General features: G+C 40.3%; 1 protein-coding gene across 6 annotated transcripts in view; it reads right to left on the bottom strand.

The window, feature by feature from the left end:
- Positions 1-18,755, bottom strand: part of ERCC6L2 (ERCC excision repair 6 like 2) — a 257,095-nt gene that overhangs the window by 45,090 nt on the left and 193,250 nt on the right. For 5 of the 6 annotated variants that reach the window (XM_033928177.1, XM_033928167.1, XM_033928206.1 and 2 more), the window contains 2 exons: positions 15,867-16,950; positions 6,878-7,032 (listed from right to left, as the gene is read on the bottom strand). In XM_033928177.1, the coding sequence (XP_033784068.1) occupies positions 6,878-7,032; positions 15,867-16,950 (1,239 nt within the window). The remainder of the gene's footprint in view (positions 1-6,877; positions 7,033-15,866; positions 16,951-18,755) is intronic. The other variant, XM_033928187.1, reaches the window with a different exon arrangement.

Here is an 18,755-nt window from a genome sequence, read left to right as displayed (position 1 = left end):
AGCATAGGTTAGAATGAGTTCTAGTTGGAGGGGGCTTGGGTTTCTTTTTGATTGAGGGCTAGTTGCTGGAGATTGTAGGGATCAGATTGCAGAGCAAGGAGTAGTAGTTCTTAAAGTATAGATTTGTTTGTGAGGAGGATCTCTGTGGTTTAGAGTTATAATTTGTTGTGTGCTAAGTTTGAAAAGATTTACTTATTGTTTTGCAGTCTTCTGTTAGGTTTAAAAGGCCTAGAAAGATTAGGAATAGTGCATGGCACCACTTTGTGATTGAGATTTATTCTGTAATGTCTATTGAAGGTGTAGAGAATGGGAGGATTTAAAATTAGCTGACTGAAGATTCCTTGGTAGAGTATGATGATCTTCACTGGTTGTTAAGTGGAACATTCGTGGGTTCCAGAAGGTTCATTGACCTCTGGTCCACTGATGTATGTTGTATTGTGGATGAGAAGATAATGTAGCTCTTGTCCTGTTTGGATTTCAGTTGCTTTTGTGAACTGCGCTAAGAAGCATACCTTTGGCTTGAACCTTTGGCACATAGCAGGAGGGTGGGTGGAGTGACTCTTCCATGCCAGCCTGACTCACTCCCCTCCTCTGCTGATGCTGGATCCTGATGGGGCAGGTTCTGGTGGCAATGGAACTGCCCTGTATTTAGGTTTGGTGTGTTTGGGCTCCCATTAATGGCAGCACATAGAAGGAGCATCGGGGGGGAGGGGAGGGTGAAGTGCCTCTCCCACTCCAGCAAAACTCACTCCCCTCTTCTGCTGATGCTGGATCCCAGTGGGAAAGCTCCTAGTGGCAATGGGGTTGCCCTGTGTTTAAATTTGGGGCCCCTGGGCTCCTGTTAATGGTGGCACTTAGCAAGAGCATCAAGGGGGCAGAGCGACTCTCTCACGCCAGCCTTACTCCCTTCCTTTGCTGACGTTGAATTCTAGTGAGGCAGCCCCTGGTGGCAATGGATGTGTGGGTGAGGGGATGCTCAGATGTCCTGCCTGCTTCCCGATGCGAGGTGGGAGGGGCAGTTCCACTGACTTTCTCCAGATATGCTTGCAAGAAGGTTAAAAATACTTTTATTTCTAAAGTCTCTGATTGCTTTGGGCTAAGGCAGGCAGAGCTGGTAAAAGGCACTTAATAGGGTACTTAAGTTTAACTACCCTCTGGATGTGATCAGAAGTGAATGATTTCCATAGATTTCCAAATGTTAGTTTTTCAAAGTTTCACAAACTATAGTTTTCTTAGTAAACATTTTGAAATGTATTGAAATGGGTATTATCCTAGACCAGGGATAGGCAATTCCGGTCCTCGAGAGCCACAGGCAGGTCAGTTTTTCAGTATATCCACAATAAATATGCATGAGATAGATTTGCATCTCAAGGAGGCAGTGCATGCAGATCCATCTCATACATATTCATTGTGGATATCCTGAAAACCTGACCTGCCTGTGGCTCTCGACGACCGTAATTGTCTATTCCTGTCCTAGACTCATGATTCACATTTAATGAACAGATAGATTCTTTGGTAAAAAAGTGTTTTTTTAGTTTGCGTATGCTGAGAAAAGTTAGATCACTATTTTATCAAGACCACTTTTCAGTGTCGATGTGGAGGGGCATAATCGAAAGGGATGTCTAAGTCTGTTTACGTCCATCTCGCAAGTTAAAAAGAGCCTAAGACACATTTTCGAAAGATATGTCCAACTTATTTTTCATTTCGAAAATCATCTAATTATACGTCCTGCCGATCAGATCGTCCATCTTTATACCACATTTCTGTCCAAGTCCAAAACGCCTAGAACAAGCCCTGTTGGAAATGGAAGGGGTCTGCAAAGTGATGGACTGCACACCCAGACATGCCACCTAAATAGTGGGGTACCTTACAGGGCACTGCTGTGAACTTCACAAAAAGGGTGCCATGGCTTCTCCTCACTACAGCTCCCTTATAGATGACGGTGAGCCCCTCAAACCACCTCCAGAATCCCCTAGACCCACTTATCTACTACCCCAATAGCCCTTATGGTTGCAGGAGCCACTTATATGCCAGTCAAAAAGGGTTTTGGGGTGTATAGGGCAGTGCACATGTTCAAGTATCAATGCAGTGATTACAGGGGCTTATGGGCATGGGTCTTCCTTTCTATGGGTCCCTAACCCACCCCCAAGATGACTTAAGCCGCCTCTGGGCTGGACGACTAGGCTTTCCTATACCAGGCAGCCAGGTGATGATGGTCTGGAGGCTGAAATTTAAAGTTGTGAATAAAATTTTTATGGGGGTGGGGGGGGTAGGTGATCACTGGGGTAGTGTGTGGGGGTCTGTGTTATCTGTTTGCAGTGCTTATCTGGTGAGTTTAGGTGGGTTTTTGTGACTTAGACCATGTTTTACATGGTCTAAGTTACAACTTCCAAGTTCCATCGATCCCGGGCTGTATAACTTTCGGTTATACATGCTGTACGACTAAGTCTAAGCCAGCCCACATCCTGCCCAACTCCCGCCCTCGACACACCTCCCAAAACGCCCCATTTAGCTTTGGACATTGAGCGGCACTATGAAGGCCTAGGTCGTTTAGCAATACGTCCAAAACCTGTTTTTATTTTCGGCGCTTGGACGTTTTTGTGAAATGTTCGTCCAAGTGCTGACTTAGGACGGTTTTTGGACGTTTTTCTCTTTCGATTATGAGCCCCATAGTCTATTGTACTCACCCAGTTGGGTTATTGTAATTCTATTTATTTAGGTATCAAACAGGGTAGTTTAAGAAGACTCCAATTGATACAGAATACAGCAGCCAAACTCATCTTTGGGAAGAGAAAGTACGATCATGTCTCCCCTCTGTTGAGAGAGCTTCATTGGCTTCCAATCCATTTTAGGATCCAGTTTAAATGTGCATGTGTCACTTTTAAGCTTCTTAAGGGAATATTTGGCCCTCTGGTCCCTTTATATTGGAATACCCTTAGATCTTGCTATTCGAGGAATACACAGAGATATAAACTACTGTTTCCTTCCTTTAAAGGAATTAAATCAGCCGGGAAGCTGAGTCAGTCTTTCTCTTACAAACTGGTAGAAACTTGGAACGGGTTTCCTGACTCTGTCAGATTGATAGGTCAGTTATAACAATTTCGTAAAGTCCTAAAAACTATTATTTATACAATACTTGAACAGTATATCTAAAGATTCAATGAACTATTAGCTTTACAACATTTTTTTCCCTCTTATGCCCTTAATCTTATTTTCCTGGCCTTTAATTATTTGTAAACCGAGATGAGCTCTGTTGGGAGATGACCCAGTATATAAATCGAAGATTAGATTAGAAATAGTTTCTTGAAACAAAATAAAATAGTTTTTAAAGTTCAGCATCTAATATCGAACCAGGCATTTCTGTTCACTGGAGACTAAATCAAATCAAATGACTATAATCACTTCTGTGAAATTATTTGGAAGTTTTAAAGCAGAGGGATATTAGGCAGACTATCAGAAATTTATAATTTAAAATAAAGTTAGGAACTTCAACTCACAGATTGTAGCTATGGTTTCTTCATTTTACAGTTTCTGATCTCATTGTCCGTTGATGATCTGATTGATGCAGATCAGTGGATGGGTTTTTTTTCTTGTAAAATAGAAACAGCTCAGAACAAAAGCAGAGAGAAATGGTGCTTAATTGAAAAGTGCGGGGAAGCAAAAGGTTGCCTTTATCCAAACAAAACAGATGAAAATAACCAACTAAAGGAAAGAACGCTCAAAATAAAACTCAGGACTGGTATCCCAACATAGGCTGAGCACAAGTATGTAAAAACTTGACCAGTATAAAAATATTTTATGCTGTTTATTCTGGGAATAAGGAATGAATTTCCTCAAGTCCATCTTAATAATGGGCATGCTCAGAGGTTGTGTTCACATCATGCTCCTACAGTTCAGGTTAAATACAATATTACTCTTTGGGATCTTGCCAGGTATTTGTGACCTGGGTTAGACACTTGGAAACAGGATACTGGGCTTGACAGACCCTTAGTCTGTCTCAATATGGTAACCATATTGAGACAGGACGCAGTAATAGGTTAGCGGTTACATTTGTTTTTGATTCACTGGCTCTTTGAGCGTTAGTCTAAGCATTACTTGGGTGGTTTTTTGGGTTTTTTTGTTTTTTTACAAAGTATTGGTGTATTTAGTCAATACAACATTTCTCATCAACATACCAGATTCCTGAGGCAGGCCTTTTGGCTGAAACATGAATTGTGTTGAGTCGACATTTAAGTATCAGTAAATTTATTTGTTTGAACACCATAGATTGTATTGCTTTTTTGTCTCCTCCACTGTTGCTTTGGTTTGCCTTCAGTTAATACTAGAACATAATTTTGGTTGTACTTTCTTTTTTCAGTACGTTTTAAAGATGGAAAGGACAAGACAGAAGAACAAAATTGCCTCATTTAAGGTTTTCCTGAGAGAAAATTATCATCTACTTGGTCTTAAAACAATTATTTTTGAAGTCATATGATGGCAGATAAAGGACAAATGGCCCATCTAGTCTGCCCATCTGCAGTAACCATTATTTCTTTCTCTCTCTGAGAGATCCCACGTGCCTATTCCAGGCCCTTTTGAATTCAGACACAATCTCCACCACCTCTCCTGGGAGACTGTTCCATGCATCTACCACCCTTTCTGTAAAAAAGTATTTCCTTAGATTACTTCGGAGCCTATCACCTCTTAACTTCATCCTATGCCCTCTCATTACAGAGTTTCCTTTCAAATGAAAGAGACTTGACTCATGCACATTTATATTACGTAAATATTTAAATGTCTCTATCATATCCCGCCTTTCCTCCAAAGTATACAGATTGAGATCTTTAAGTCTGTCCCCATATGCATTGATCACTAACCCTCTGTCTGTCACCTTCCACTCAACCAGTTCTTGACCCAGCCCGTCACTTTGGGACCCATCCCGAGGGCACTCAATTTATTTATTAGACGTCTGTGTAGAACACTGTCAAAGGCTTTGCTAAAATCACCACATGTAGCGCACATCTTCAATCCAATTCTCTGGTCATCCAGTCAAAGAAATTGATCAGATTTGTCTGACAAAACCTATCTCTAGTGCATCCATGTTGCCTCCAGTCCTGTACAGAAAGGGTGGTAGATGCATGGAACAGTCTCCCGGAAGAGGTGATGGAGACAGAGACTGTGTCTGAATTCAAGAGGGCCTGGGATAGGCATTTGGGATCTCTTGGAGAGAGAAAGAGATAATGGTTCCTGTGGATGGGAAGACTAGATGGATCATTTGGCCTTTATCTGCCATCATGTTTCTACGTTTCTCCAGAAGCTAGGGCAAAGTCGGCAGAATTGGGGAAGAAGAGAGAGCCAGCAACATTGTGGCTCTCACACTCCCCTTTCTTTTCGAGTGTGGCATTTTAAAATTGAGGAAAATCAGACATCTCAAATGTAACAAAATAAAGGTAAGCCACTTTAATAAAGCATAACTGCTGGAGCAGAAAAACCACAGTCACGATCCGTCTGCCATTTTAACTCCTCCCCGATACTTTCTTCCTTTTGCTCCCATTAAAACAATTTAGTAAATGAAGGCTTATATTTATTCCTGGGGCAATAGATGACAAAGAGATCTGCCTAAGGTCATAAAAAGTGATTTGAGTAACACTTGAAGAAGACTGATTTGAATCCTAGCTTCCATGGTTCTCAAACTATTGCTCTAACTATTGAAAGGGAGGGGAGGATGCCATTTATCTACTAAGAATCCCTTTGAAAGCTGCCTTATAAAGGTTCGTCGCATTTTAGGCACCCTAAAGTCAAAGAAAATGAAAATAGTTTTTCTCCTTGAAGGAAATAAAACACGCCCTCCCACCAACAGCAAAATATGTTTACAGAAATGACAACAAAAATCTAGTAAATTGTGTATTGACACAGATTATTAAATACACCTAACTAAAGGATGTAATTCTATACCTATACATAATCAAAATTAATATCTTTAAAACAAACAGTTTAAATAGGGATTTTTGACTTGGCTGTGTTACTGATTTTTGACATTTAATTTTTCAATTCATTGAGGTCCACATAAAAAAGATTTGTCCAGATAAGATTAGAGTTAGCTTGACAGATCTCCAGATGCAAAAGTATTCCCCTGCTAATTGGGTAAATTTTGCCCAGACAAACTATTACCCATAAAAAATGTATCCAGACAAAATGAGGCAGAACAAGAAGCATTCCCTCATTACTGTTATATTTTAGCCCGGCAGGCAGGTTAAGTCTGGTCAACTTGAAGAACTGTCCAACAGTCATTCAAATAATGTTATCCAGATATTTATTGACAGATATCTGGAAAAGTTATTTGAATTAAAAAAAAAATAAAGAAAGAAAAATACTCACCAGCTCATTAAATATCAACATCATTGTGTGCATCCAAAATGATAAACAATGTACTAATAACAAGAAGGTGGTAGGACAGGGGTGTCAAAGTCCCTCCTCGAGGGCCGCAATCCAGTCAGGTTTTTAAGATTTCCCCAATGAATATGCATGAGATCTATTTGCATGCCCAGCTTTCATTGTGTGCTAGTAGATCTCATGCATATTCATTGGGGAAATCTTAAAAACCTGACTGGATTTCGGCCCTCGAGGAGGGACTTTGACACCCCTGTGGTAGGGCCTCGAAAAGTCATCAGATCCTTAGCTACATCTGTAATTCACAAATAATATTTGGCAACTTATCTAAATCTCTTGATCTACTTGACAGAATATTTTGTTTCATTTGGTAGCTAAACACCAGCTGAGCCTGAGCTGTTATTTAATAGGAAACTGAGCTCAATTACAAGAGGGATAAACAAAGAGATGAAAATACCGTACTGAATTTCTAATACAGGTAACATTATTTCCTATTTATTTTTTTTACCTTTCCACAGCAAATTGTTACATTTGCCGGAAGCTGGGAGAACTGCTTTAGTTCAAACACATCTCGGACTGCCCACCGGCTCATATGATTTTCGGCCTTGCTTGAACCAACCACATTCTGGTTTGAATGAATATAAGCCACTTCTTCAACACCATCTATGATGTGAAAACAGACTTCAGTACGCAGTAATGTATGCCTCACAAGATTCTTCTTGACCCAACAATAATTCTATATTACACAGTATTAATATTCTTATAGATATCAAGCCAGATGTTTATATTGCATACTCACCTAAATCCAGATTTTATATAGCTAGGATATAACTATTTAAAATTCAAAAGGAAGGGGATATTGCCTGGACGTGTTGGGAAGGGGTGATGATGGCAGGCCAAAAATAGATGTGTATTCCCCATTTCAGAAGGGGAATGCGTAACTACATTCCAAACCTTCAACACTGGGATTTACAACTACTCCCCGGAATATCTAGGTTTTAGAAATGTGCCTCTTTTGTGTAGTGCTCAACTGGAGGGATTAAGGGAATTCATCCTCTTAATCCCCCAATATTTATTGCCCTCTTCCTCCGAAAGCAATATCAGCAACAAATTGTGTTAGGTATTTTACAAATACATGTGTAAGTTCGGAAGTACCAGCACATTTATGTTGCAGTATTAAGCCTGTTGATATTGTCAATGTTGATGTGCAGCTGGAATACATATTTCACAAACATAACCAATGCACACACATCTACTCCAGGATCTATTTTAGAACAGGTTCTATGTTGGGAGATTATGTGCTAAAATACTAGCAGAACTTGAGACATCTCAATCTGGCAACTCAATTCCACTATACACGTGGAGGAGCATAATCAAAAGGGACGTCTAAGTCCATTTACGTCCATCTCGCAAGTCGTCCAAAGTTAAAAAGAGCTTAAGATACATTTTCGAAAGAGATGTCCAACTTTTGTTTACTTTCGAAAATCGTCTAATTATACATCCTGCCGATCAGATCGTCCAAGCCGCTAAATCGTCCATCTTTATACCACATTTCCGTCCAACTTTCCGTCCAAGTCCAAAATGCCTAGAACAAGTCCTGTTGGACGTGGGAGGGGTCTGCAAAGTGATGGACTGAACACCCAGACATGGCACCTAAATAGTGGGGTACCTTACAGGGCACTGCTGTGAACTTCACAAAAAGGGTGCCATGGCTTCTCCTCACTACAGCTCCCTTATAGGTGACGGTGAGCCCCACAAACCACCTCCAGAATCCCCTAGACCCACTTATCTACCACCCTAATAGCCCTCATGACTGCAGGAGCCACTTATATGCCAGTACAAAAGGGTTTTGGGGGTGTATAAGGGAGTACACATGTTTCAGTATCAATGCAGTGATTACAGGGGCTCATGGGCAAGGGTCCTCCTCTCCATGTTTTATTATCGGCACTTGGACGTTTTTGAGAACTGTTCGTCCAAGTGCCGACTTAGGCCAATTTTTGGACGTTTTTCTCTTTCGATTATGAGCCCCATACTTTCTAAAATGCAACTCATTATGGATAGTGGCTGACTATCACCACTCCATGGTCATAAATATAGCCAGTACCACCTACAGAAATATATGTGAATGATTAAAGTGCTATGGCCAGCAATTAAAAAAAATTGTTGGACATGGAACGTAAATACTGACCTAATATTTAGGAATTTGTAATAGTATACTAGAATGCACAATATTGGCCTGAAACATGTTTTTTTGTGCAGATTGCATAATGTTTACTGAACTAACAAAAGAATCTGCAATTTTTCAGTGAGAAGCTATTTGGGCGTCAAAGCTCACAAGTAAAATCTTTGGGTAACTCTGATATTGGTCCAGTCAGATGTATCCATATCATGCACAGTATCGGAAGATACAAAGATTCCAATTCTTTTGCAGAACCAGATATAAATACTGCTAATAAACTCTAACAGAATCATCAAAATCTTTAAGAGACTGTAAACCTAAATAAAAAATTAAAAGATAATTTATAGCAATATTGTGTTTCAGAACTGTTTATCCAAGGGCCAGCATACTGCAAATCGCTATATGATAGAGCCATGCAGAGTTCACATAGAAACCAGGGGCTTTAAAATTGGGATAATTTACAAATTTACAGAGGAAAAGGACTTAAATTACTAACTGCCTCAAGTCCCACAGGGCTCCAGTCTTACAGAGTTGCTCAGTAGTGCCAACTTCAGTAGAGTCAATTTCAGTATTGTCAGTCAGTAATACAGTCAATTTTAGTAGCGTCAACTTTTGGATTTGTTACATCAATAAATGCTTTACTGTCCCTCCAGATTTTTAAGGCAGCCTTAAAAGTATTTAAGCAAACACTGATCCTTCATAATTGAGAGGATATGAAGTTGGAGAAATAGATCCAATCTGTGAGGATAATCTTACTTATCTGGACTGTTGAAGCTGAAAAGAGTAGATGCCTTGGACCCTTTTCTATAAGAATGAGCAGTATTTTCTGAATTTCTATTGCTGAACAAGGTATCCATTTAAAAAAACAAACAAAAAAAACCCCCAAAGACTTTGGCATCTTTTTCAGTATACAAAACTTATGTAGGCATCTATTAATGAGACTCAAATGCACCTGCCTCATTTTAAGTCTCTGAATTTGCTAACTAAATGATATTTCCCAAGCAGAACTTCCTTGTTACTGCTAATCATTATGTATATTTGGCCAATATCTAGCCTTCCTTTGCTTGTGAACCTTCTTGACCATGTGATGCTCCACAACTTCAGGCCTGCTGTGTTAAAACATTTTGTTCTTGATTCTCAATAACATGGCTTTTGATTATTTCACAATGTTGAAACCTCACTGATTGTGTTGTTGGATACTGTATTTAAAAGCTTGGAAACTCCAGATTTGGTGTTCTTTTAAGAACATAAGAATAGCCTTACTGAGTCAGACCAGTGGTTCATCAAGCCCAGTAGCCCATCCTCACGGTGGCCAATCCAGGTTACTAGTACCTAGCCAAAACCCAAGGAGTAGCAATATTCCATGCTACCGATCCAGGTCCTTTGAATCTGTTAATCATAATATGCTGTTACATCAACTTTGTTCTATGGGCCTGGGTGGGACTGTTTACTGTTGGCTTTCTTCTTATTCGATCAATTGCTAACAGCATGGTGCTCTATCAAATTTGGGACACCTCAAGACTCAGCCTTCTCTGCATTATTTTTAATCGCTACTTATAGCCTTTATGTGATGTTATTAGGGGACATGGTCTTTATTAAATCATTTTAATACAGATGACATTTTATTATATACACTTGTTGCCCTGGGGATGGTCCTTATTGTGACCAACTATATAACAGTTTTGGTGCCTGTTGTTTTTTGACTAGCCAGTTATGATCTGATGGTAAATTATCATAAAACTAAGACATGGGATGACTTTGCTCCACCTTCTGCTGTTTGCATAGCTAATATAGAGATTTATGTGTGCCCACATGTTATCACTACAATCAAGAACTCTTTTCACAAGCTGAAGATACTTAGCTGCTTGTGTTCTATCGTAGTAGAATTTGATTTCGGTACTGAAGTTAAAGTAGTTATTATGTACTATGTGGATTTTGGGAACATAGTGTTGCATGGCATGCCTGTTTCTACTCTTCAGTCTTTGCAGTTGATTTTGCATATGGCTGTACAACTTATATCGGGCTTGGCTTGATGAGATCATATTACCCTAGCTCCGATACCAACTTCATTGATTGCCCATTGAGCAACATATACAATATAAATGTACAACAGTATTCGTGTCTTCATTGCTCATATTTGCTTCTTCAGTCATACATAATGAGGTAGCAATGGCATATATGTTCTTGATCTACACATACTTTGGCTCCACTGGTTGATGGTAGGCTTACTCTAACCCATGCAAGAGACTTTTCTTGTTATGTGCCTCCCCTGTGGAACATGCTATTAGTTGCATTATGCAATACACACGACATTGGTGATTTTCGTAAGTTTTTAAAGACTTATTGATTTAGAAGTGCTATTTTTGTTACCATTTTGTAATTCCCATCTGTTTCTTCTGAATTTGCACATTATTATGTTTTTATTTATTGCAAATGCTTGATTATACCCTTCCTTGATCCTTGGGTTATAAGCTTTGTAATAGAAAATGACACGGGGACAAATTTTTCCCCGTCCCCGCAGGAACTCATTTTCCCATCCCATCAAGTTCTTTTCCTGTCCCTGCCCCATTCTCCATCCTCATCTGCACAAGCCTCAAACACTTTGTCCGAGGCTTGTGTGGTTTCTTCTGCCGAACAGGTAACAGACCCTACAAAGGACTACTAGTGTTCAATGAACATTAAAGCATTTGACAGCTATATTGGGCAATATTTTGACAAACTGGTAGAATTAATGAAGTCTTATTTTCATTTCCCCAAGAGAAATAGCTGTACATCTGAAATTTAGTTACTGTATAATGCCATAGGTTACCATACACAAAGTTTTGAGGTGATTTTTATAAGGATAGACAGAAAAATCCCATAGACTGTGGTTCTTGCTGGGTTGGATTATTGTAATCTTGTGTTTTTGGGACTCCCAATGTCTGCATGCTTTCCAGGTGGCTCAGAATTCCATAAAGCACAGTTACTTATCATAAAAGGTGTTATCCAGGGGCAGCAGGCAGATATTCTCACATGTGGGTGATGTCATCCATGGAGCCCGGTACGGGCAGTGGTAAAAGTGTATTGCCACTTTAAGTTTTTAGAAACTTTGCGACTGCCCGCACCGCACATACATGAGGGCCTTCCTGCCTGACGCCAGCTTGCAGTACCTCAGTTCCATAAGCAAACTCAGACATGGCACCTAAGTATTTATGTGACTGCTTAGCACTTTATACTCCCATGAACAACCGAGATTTTCTACATAGACACATTTGACTATTCTAGCATTGAGGAGCTTGCATTATGAGAGTGTCTTTTCATGTTGCAGGTCCCATGGAGTGGAACAAGTTGCCTGTAAATTTACGACATCTGAAAAACTTGCAGGAATTTAAGAAACTGTTAAAGAAACATTTGTTTTGTATTATGAAATATGGTACTCAGTGATACTGTGAAAATGTAAGCGATTGTTAAAATGAGATTTGCTCTGTAAATGAAATGTTATCTGGTAATATGTTGGGTTTTATAAATCAGCAGACTTTTGTTACTTGTTAATATTGTCTGGTATGTATTTTAATTGTTTTTATTGTGCAAGTTTACCTTTGTAATCCGCTTTGGATAAAGGCAGACTAGAAATAAACAAAACTAAACTCTAAATTCATTTCAATTCCTTGTGCATAAGATTTTTTTTCCCCATTTCAAGTTCTAGGGACTCTACAAGCATACTTTTTATGCCACAAGCAGCAGAGGTAATACACTATTTGCTTCATAGAAGTGATCACCCAAGAACCTTCCTCCATGTGCAGTATGAAAAGGAAAGAAACACACTAATTTCCATCTGCCTCTACAATTTACGTATGTAATTTTCCTCACAATGGAAAATACATGTAGAAGTTTGAACATGATCTCCTCTAAATGTAAAGAATACCTAAAAAATTCTAACAAGGAGCAATTGTTAGGGTCCCTAAACCTGTGGTTTCTATTTATTTACCCTGTTGGAAGCAGATCGCTGGTCCAGAACTGCTAACTCAAGGTTTCTCTTGAGATGCATTCTTGAATTCTACCAAAAGGTCCTGACAGTACACTTATCACATAAACACCAAAAAGTCCAACAGGACAGAGAACCCACCGGTATAAAACAGTACAAAAGGAACTGGGAACGGACAATGAACACTTCACTGAAGATCACTGATGTAAAACCAACTTGTTTATTTCATAAAAGGACACAAGCAGAAGCTGTGGACCCGACACAGCACTGTGTTTCGGCGTCTGAGGAACGCCTGCATCAGGGGTCACTAAAAATGAAACCAAACCTGTAGCGTATAAGTTCACAGATGGCAGGTCTGGGATAAAACAAAGCCCGGTCCAACCAACACGCCAGAGTAACCAAAATTACTGAAAAGCTATGGAAGCATTAAAAAAAAAAAAAGTACACTTATCACTACATTAATAACATCACATATAGCTACAAACAGAAGTGAAGCATAAAATTCTCCACACTGCTATACAGAAGAATGCAAAAAGGAGTTTGACAGTATGGTAAAATCACACCAAGGCTGTTTCTGAACAACCAGCAAATATTAGCTGTAACATCTAGGTTTATTTTGCAGTAGAATCACCTTTTTGAAATCGTATGTAAAACAATGGAGGTTGATGAAACCTTTTTATCATATACAAAAAATTCCAATTACTATTCTTAAATGAGAACTTTCATACCCTAAAATCTTATAAACCTAAAGTCACAATTGTTTTTAGAAAAATCTATTTTATATCAACTAATAGCAATGGCAGCGATAAAATAGGAAGTTTCTCTGGACCCTCAGAACACCACTCCAGGCTCATTACATTTATAGCCCTAAGCTTCACGTGTCTGTTCCTCAATGCAACCAATAATTTCAATATTTTTAAATATTTTAAATATAAAGTGCTTTTACTTAATTTAAAGTTCATTTAAAGCATTAATAAAGTACTTAGCTTAATGAGTAGTCTCATGCTATAGGCCGCCGACATGTTTCGCCAGAGCTTTTTCAAGGCGAGATCCCAATTAGTTTCCCGCCAGCTTCATAGACCACCTCCATTCTTGCAAAGATAAAATAGGCTCCACTAACCCATTTGTTGACTCCTAGTCTTTTATATTACTGGATTATCAATGTGCAGCAGCAGCCTGAATATGTGGCCCATCGCACTGCACTGCTGAAGCTAATGGCCTTTGGCTAAAACCTTCCTTGCAGAAACTAATAGCTAGCCTTATAAGTACTTTATTAGATCAACTACTGTAAGTTGACTGCTATTTTCACTTTATCCTATGGCCAGAAGAGTAGCCCATCCAAAGGGCGGGGGAGAGGATGGGACTTGTATGTCACCTTTTTGTAGTTACACGTTCAAAATGGTTTACATATATACAGGTATTTATTTTTGTACCAAGGGCAATGGAGGATTAAGGGGAAAATTCTCAAAACTTAAACGTGCCTTTAATGTACTCGCTAAACCGGTTCCAGATGGTTTAGTGTTCATGAATTTTAGCGGTGGATTATCAAAACGGTTTACTGTAGTCTTTTCTGAGTTTCCTAGCAGTCTCTGATTCTGCCATGCAAATGTAGTACAACAAGATCATTAATATTAAAATTAGCACTCTAAGCGATTCTCTATCATTGCCAACTGATTCCGTAACCTCGCTGTGCCACATTTGTGGTCAAAATTGCTGACACATCTGAGCTGTCATTGCCTTACTTTCTGATTAGTGCCTGAGCACTGATTGGCTCACGCACAGACAGGAAAGTAAGATTTGACAGCTCAGACCCCGCCCCCCCCAATACAAAAAAACAAACAAAAAACAAATCGAAGATTGACAGGCTACTTTTGCCCAACACCCCCCAACAGCTCCCCCTGTACCCTTGCCCCACCCTATCTTATTGACGAAGTCAGGCCAGAGGGATGCCTCCCCGCTCCGGCTGACAGGCCTGCCTCTTACAAAATGGTGGGCTTGCCCCTTCCCAGTGCATCCTGGGATGCCCCAAGGAGGGGCCTAAGGCTTTGATGGCCTAGGCACTTTAAGGCCCTCCCTCCCGCTGTGAGATGGGGTGGGTAGTAGTGTCAGGGGATTGTGCGACACAGTGGGAGAGAGTGAGCATCTCTTCTGATGCGGGGAGGGAGGGGGCAGTATAGTGTCAGGGGATTTTGACAGCGGGAAGGAGTGGATATCCGGAGGTTGTGCGAGTGCGGTGGGAAAGAGTGGGCATCTCTCCTGCCAATCTTTGATTTGTTTTTTGTTTTTTTAATATACGGTTGTATTCTGCGCAGGTTCTGATTGATACCACCAGTGACTCATCCCAAGTAAATTTAGCGAACCTACATGAATATCCTTGACTCTCATTTGCATGTGGGGTCTTGAGAATGACTCACCTTTTTGAAATCGTTACAAAAGTGACCTCGGTAGCAGCCTGCCGGATTTTACCGTTAAGTTTTGAGAATCTTCCTCTAAATGACCTGCAGACAAGATTGCGGTGCAAGCGATCTTTGCACTGCTTCAGAGCTGTTTCCTCTGCCGTGGTCCTGCCCCCCTCCTCTGATGTCAGAGGAAACAGCTCTGAAGCAGTGCAAAGATCGCTAGCACCGCAATCTTGTCTGCAGGCTGCTCCTCAAAGGTAAATGATGCGGGGAGGCCTGGGGGGGGGAAGCCGAACGCCAGGGGGTAAGCCGGACAGCAGCACTTCCCGACTGACCCTCCCCCCTCGCCTTCTAAAGCAGGTGCGGCAGTGGCCGGCCAGCAAGAGCAGCGCTGCCGCTCCTGCTTTAGGGGGCGAGGGGGAGAGTCAGCTGAATCGGGAACCAATTTTTTTTGGTTCTGAATTGATTCACCCGAAGTGAATCGGTGAACCGATTCGAATCATGAATCGGGCAGCACTACTCTGCATACATAAATGTACAGATTTCTAGCACTTACCCACAAAAGTAGTGCCTAAGCACTATTCTGTAATGACATGACTAACTTACATGTCATGTAAAAGCAAAGGGTATACAGATGAGCAAAGAATGGGCAAGGCTCCAACTTACACATGTAACTTACAGAATACTGAAACATAAGTGCATTCTTGCCACATTTAGGTACCTGCAGGTCTGTGGCAGGTGCAACTTCAGGCACATAAATGTTAGGGACACCAACACTGGGTTAGAGCATTATTTTGTAATAGAGGCACTATAGAATAGGCTCACGCCATACATCCTTGGGCACCTAAATGGATGTGCCCTTATGTAGAATTGCCCCACAATAGCGCAAATGCAGCCTGTGACAATCAAAACATTTCCCATTTGAATAAATCATAGCTTAAAAATTCAGAATTACCTAGAATTTTGTCCAGTGATCCAACATTTTCTTCTTTGTGAATAGGGACATGTGAAAGGTATCTTGCTGATGTCGATTCAATTTTAATTTTGTTTCTGTGACTTTTTAACTTTTGGTCTTTCTTGCCATCCCAGATTTTCTCAGATGGAAGGTCACCTTCAGAAGATGAAAACACATCTATTGTTTGAGAATTGCTTTCCCTGTCTCCTTCATTAACTTTAACTTGCTTTCTTTTATATTTCCTAGTCATAATATTAAGTTTCTTAGATCTTGACTCTGTTGGGATTTTAATATCATCAGACTCATCACTGATGTCATCAGTACCTTTGGCACTTATGACTTTTTGTGCATTGTTCCAAGCTCTGATCTTTGTACTTCTAAAGACCGACGAGGATTTGATGAACTCTGGTTGTTCTGAAGCCTTAAAACTATCGCTTGAGACCGATGTATCATTGCACTTTTCTGAATCTGAACTTTCAGACTCATATGATGATGTCTTGTATTTATCAACCTCTTCAGCTAGTACCCGTTTCTGCTGAACTGGCATTTCATAAGAGTAGACTATGTCACTGTCATCTGAGTTCTCCTTAGTCTCCATGACATCGGCAACTTTCTGCTGTTCACTTTTATTTACGTCATTTGCCTCCTCTGAGTCAGATGATAAGATCCAGTTTGAAGCATGTTGTTTTATTCCATGAGTATCTTGCTCATCATGTTTTGGGTATGTTGTATTTGTTTGATTCCCCAATGAACTACTGATCTTTTGCTTATCCCAACGTTCATCATCTGATCTATGACTTGCAGACCCACTATCAGAGCTTTTATTATCAGAAAGATCACTGCTTCCTCTGGACTTTGTAAAGGCTGCAGTTTTTTTCTCTAACAATTTTGAAAACCCACATTGTTGTAATGTGAGTTGCCTTTTGGCATCAATAGTATCGCTTGCTCTGCTCTTCAAAGTCTTGATCTTTGAGCTCCCCACAGTTTCTTCATCGTTATCACTACTCAGATCAAAAGGTTCCTTCTCCAGTTGTCTTCCATGTTCCAGATGAGCTATGTAGTCTTCATCAAATGGCTCCTGATGCTTAAAAAAAAACACCAATCAAAAAATGTAAAAATTCTACACATACATATAAATCAATGGTTCTCAACCCAGTCCTTAGGACACACTCAGACAGTCTAGATATCAGAATAGCCACAATGAATATAAATGGGAGAGATTTGCATACAATGAAAGAAATTCTTGCAACTCTCTCATGCATTAGTCAATGGAGGTATCTTGAAAACCTGACTGGCTGTGCGAGACCTGAAGATTGGACTGAGAGGCTGAGAGGCTGGATAAACTGGGGCTCTTCTCTCTGGAAAAGAGGAGGCTCAGGGGGGATATGATAGAGACCTTCAAAATACTTAGGGGCATAGAGAGGGTGGACAGGGACAGGTTCTTCAGACTAAAAGGGACGACAGGTACGAGGGGGCACTCAGAGAAACTGAAGGGAGATAGGTTCAAATCAAATGCAAGGAAGTTTTTCTTCACCCAAAGGGTCGTGGACAAATGGAATGCGCTCCCGGAGGAAGTGATCCGGCAGAGTACAGTACAGGGATTCAAACAGGGATTGGACAGATTCCTGAGGGAAAAGGGGATCGTGGGGTACTGAGGGAGGTGCTGGGGTGTTGCATAAGTATAGACAGCTCACCAGGTCGTGCAGGTGCAAGGCCGGAGGGTTAGGACATTGATGGGAAGATAGGACTTCGATGAGAAACCTAGGGGGCAAGGGGGCCCGTTCTGGTGATTAAGGCAGGTCATGACCTGTTGGGCCGCCGCGGGGGCGGACTGCTGGGCGGGATGGACCTCTGGTCTGACCCGGCAGAGGCACTGCTTATGTTCTTATGTTCTTATGACTGAGAACCACGATTACACACCTCACCATAACTCTCAAAGCATGGTAAAAAAATATCCAGGAACAGAAATATCAATAATTAACAACATATCTTCTACAACTACACATTACCAATCCAATCAACCCTTCTTATTGTTTAATTATTATCTACCCATCTCTCTCCCAACCAACTGACCTGGTATCTCCCTATCCTTCACCTCAGATGGACAGTGAATCATACTCTCCATAGTAATTACCCACCATGAACAAATAAGTTTTAATCATTTTCTGAAATATCATATACAGTAATTCACTATGAATTGAATGGCTATTAATAGAGAGTTCTAAAACTGAGGGTCAACATAGGCAGCCCTTTAACAAATACTTTAGCCAAGTATAATCAGGAAGACACAGTGCAGTTGCTGTGAGGGCTGAAGAGTTCTAAACAGCACATGCCAAATATTGCAGTTTACCATAATCTATGGCACACAAAACTATGCATAAAGCCTTAAGTTTAACCCAGCACTCAACAAGTAGCCAATGCAACTGCTCCAAAATTGGAAAAATATGTTCATAAGGTTTCTTGCTGGTGATCAACCTAGTAGCTGTATTTTGCTCCAGTTGCAACTCCATTGAAACCGCTTTTTTGGAATAAAGCACAATACAGTATAAAGTTGGATGGAACTGGGGCATGAACTATAGTAAGTTCTGTCTTGTTTTAAAAAAACAAAAGAAAAAACTCAAAAGAATTAAGTTCAAGAAACAATTCCTTGCTACTAAATTAATCTTTGATTCAAAATCCAAAATAGACCCAGACTCCTAACCACTTGATTGAATCTCAACAGGTTGTTATTAAAGCCATAAGTATTTTGATTTATCAAAAATTCACTTCATCCAATTATACTTGTATCTAAACCACAAAGAAATTAAGCAAGTGTCAACATTTGGTAGAAACTGTTCCTGATTAACTATAGTGCAAATAGCATTCAGATAGCAGCATATTAGTAATCAG

This window comes from Geotrypetes seraphini, chromosome 1 (genome assembly GCF_902459505.1).
Source record: "Geotrypetes seraphini chromosome 1, aGeoSer1.1, whole genome shotgun sequence".
NCBI classification, from domain to species: Eukaryota; Metazoa; Chordata; class Amphibia; order Gymnophiona; family Dermophiidae; genus Geotrypetes; species Geotrypetes seraphini.
The sequence above is the reverse complement of the archived record's forward strand: the minus strand, read 5'-3'. Positions and strand labels throughout refer to the sequence as shown.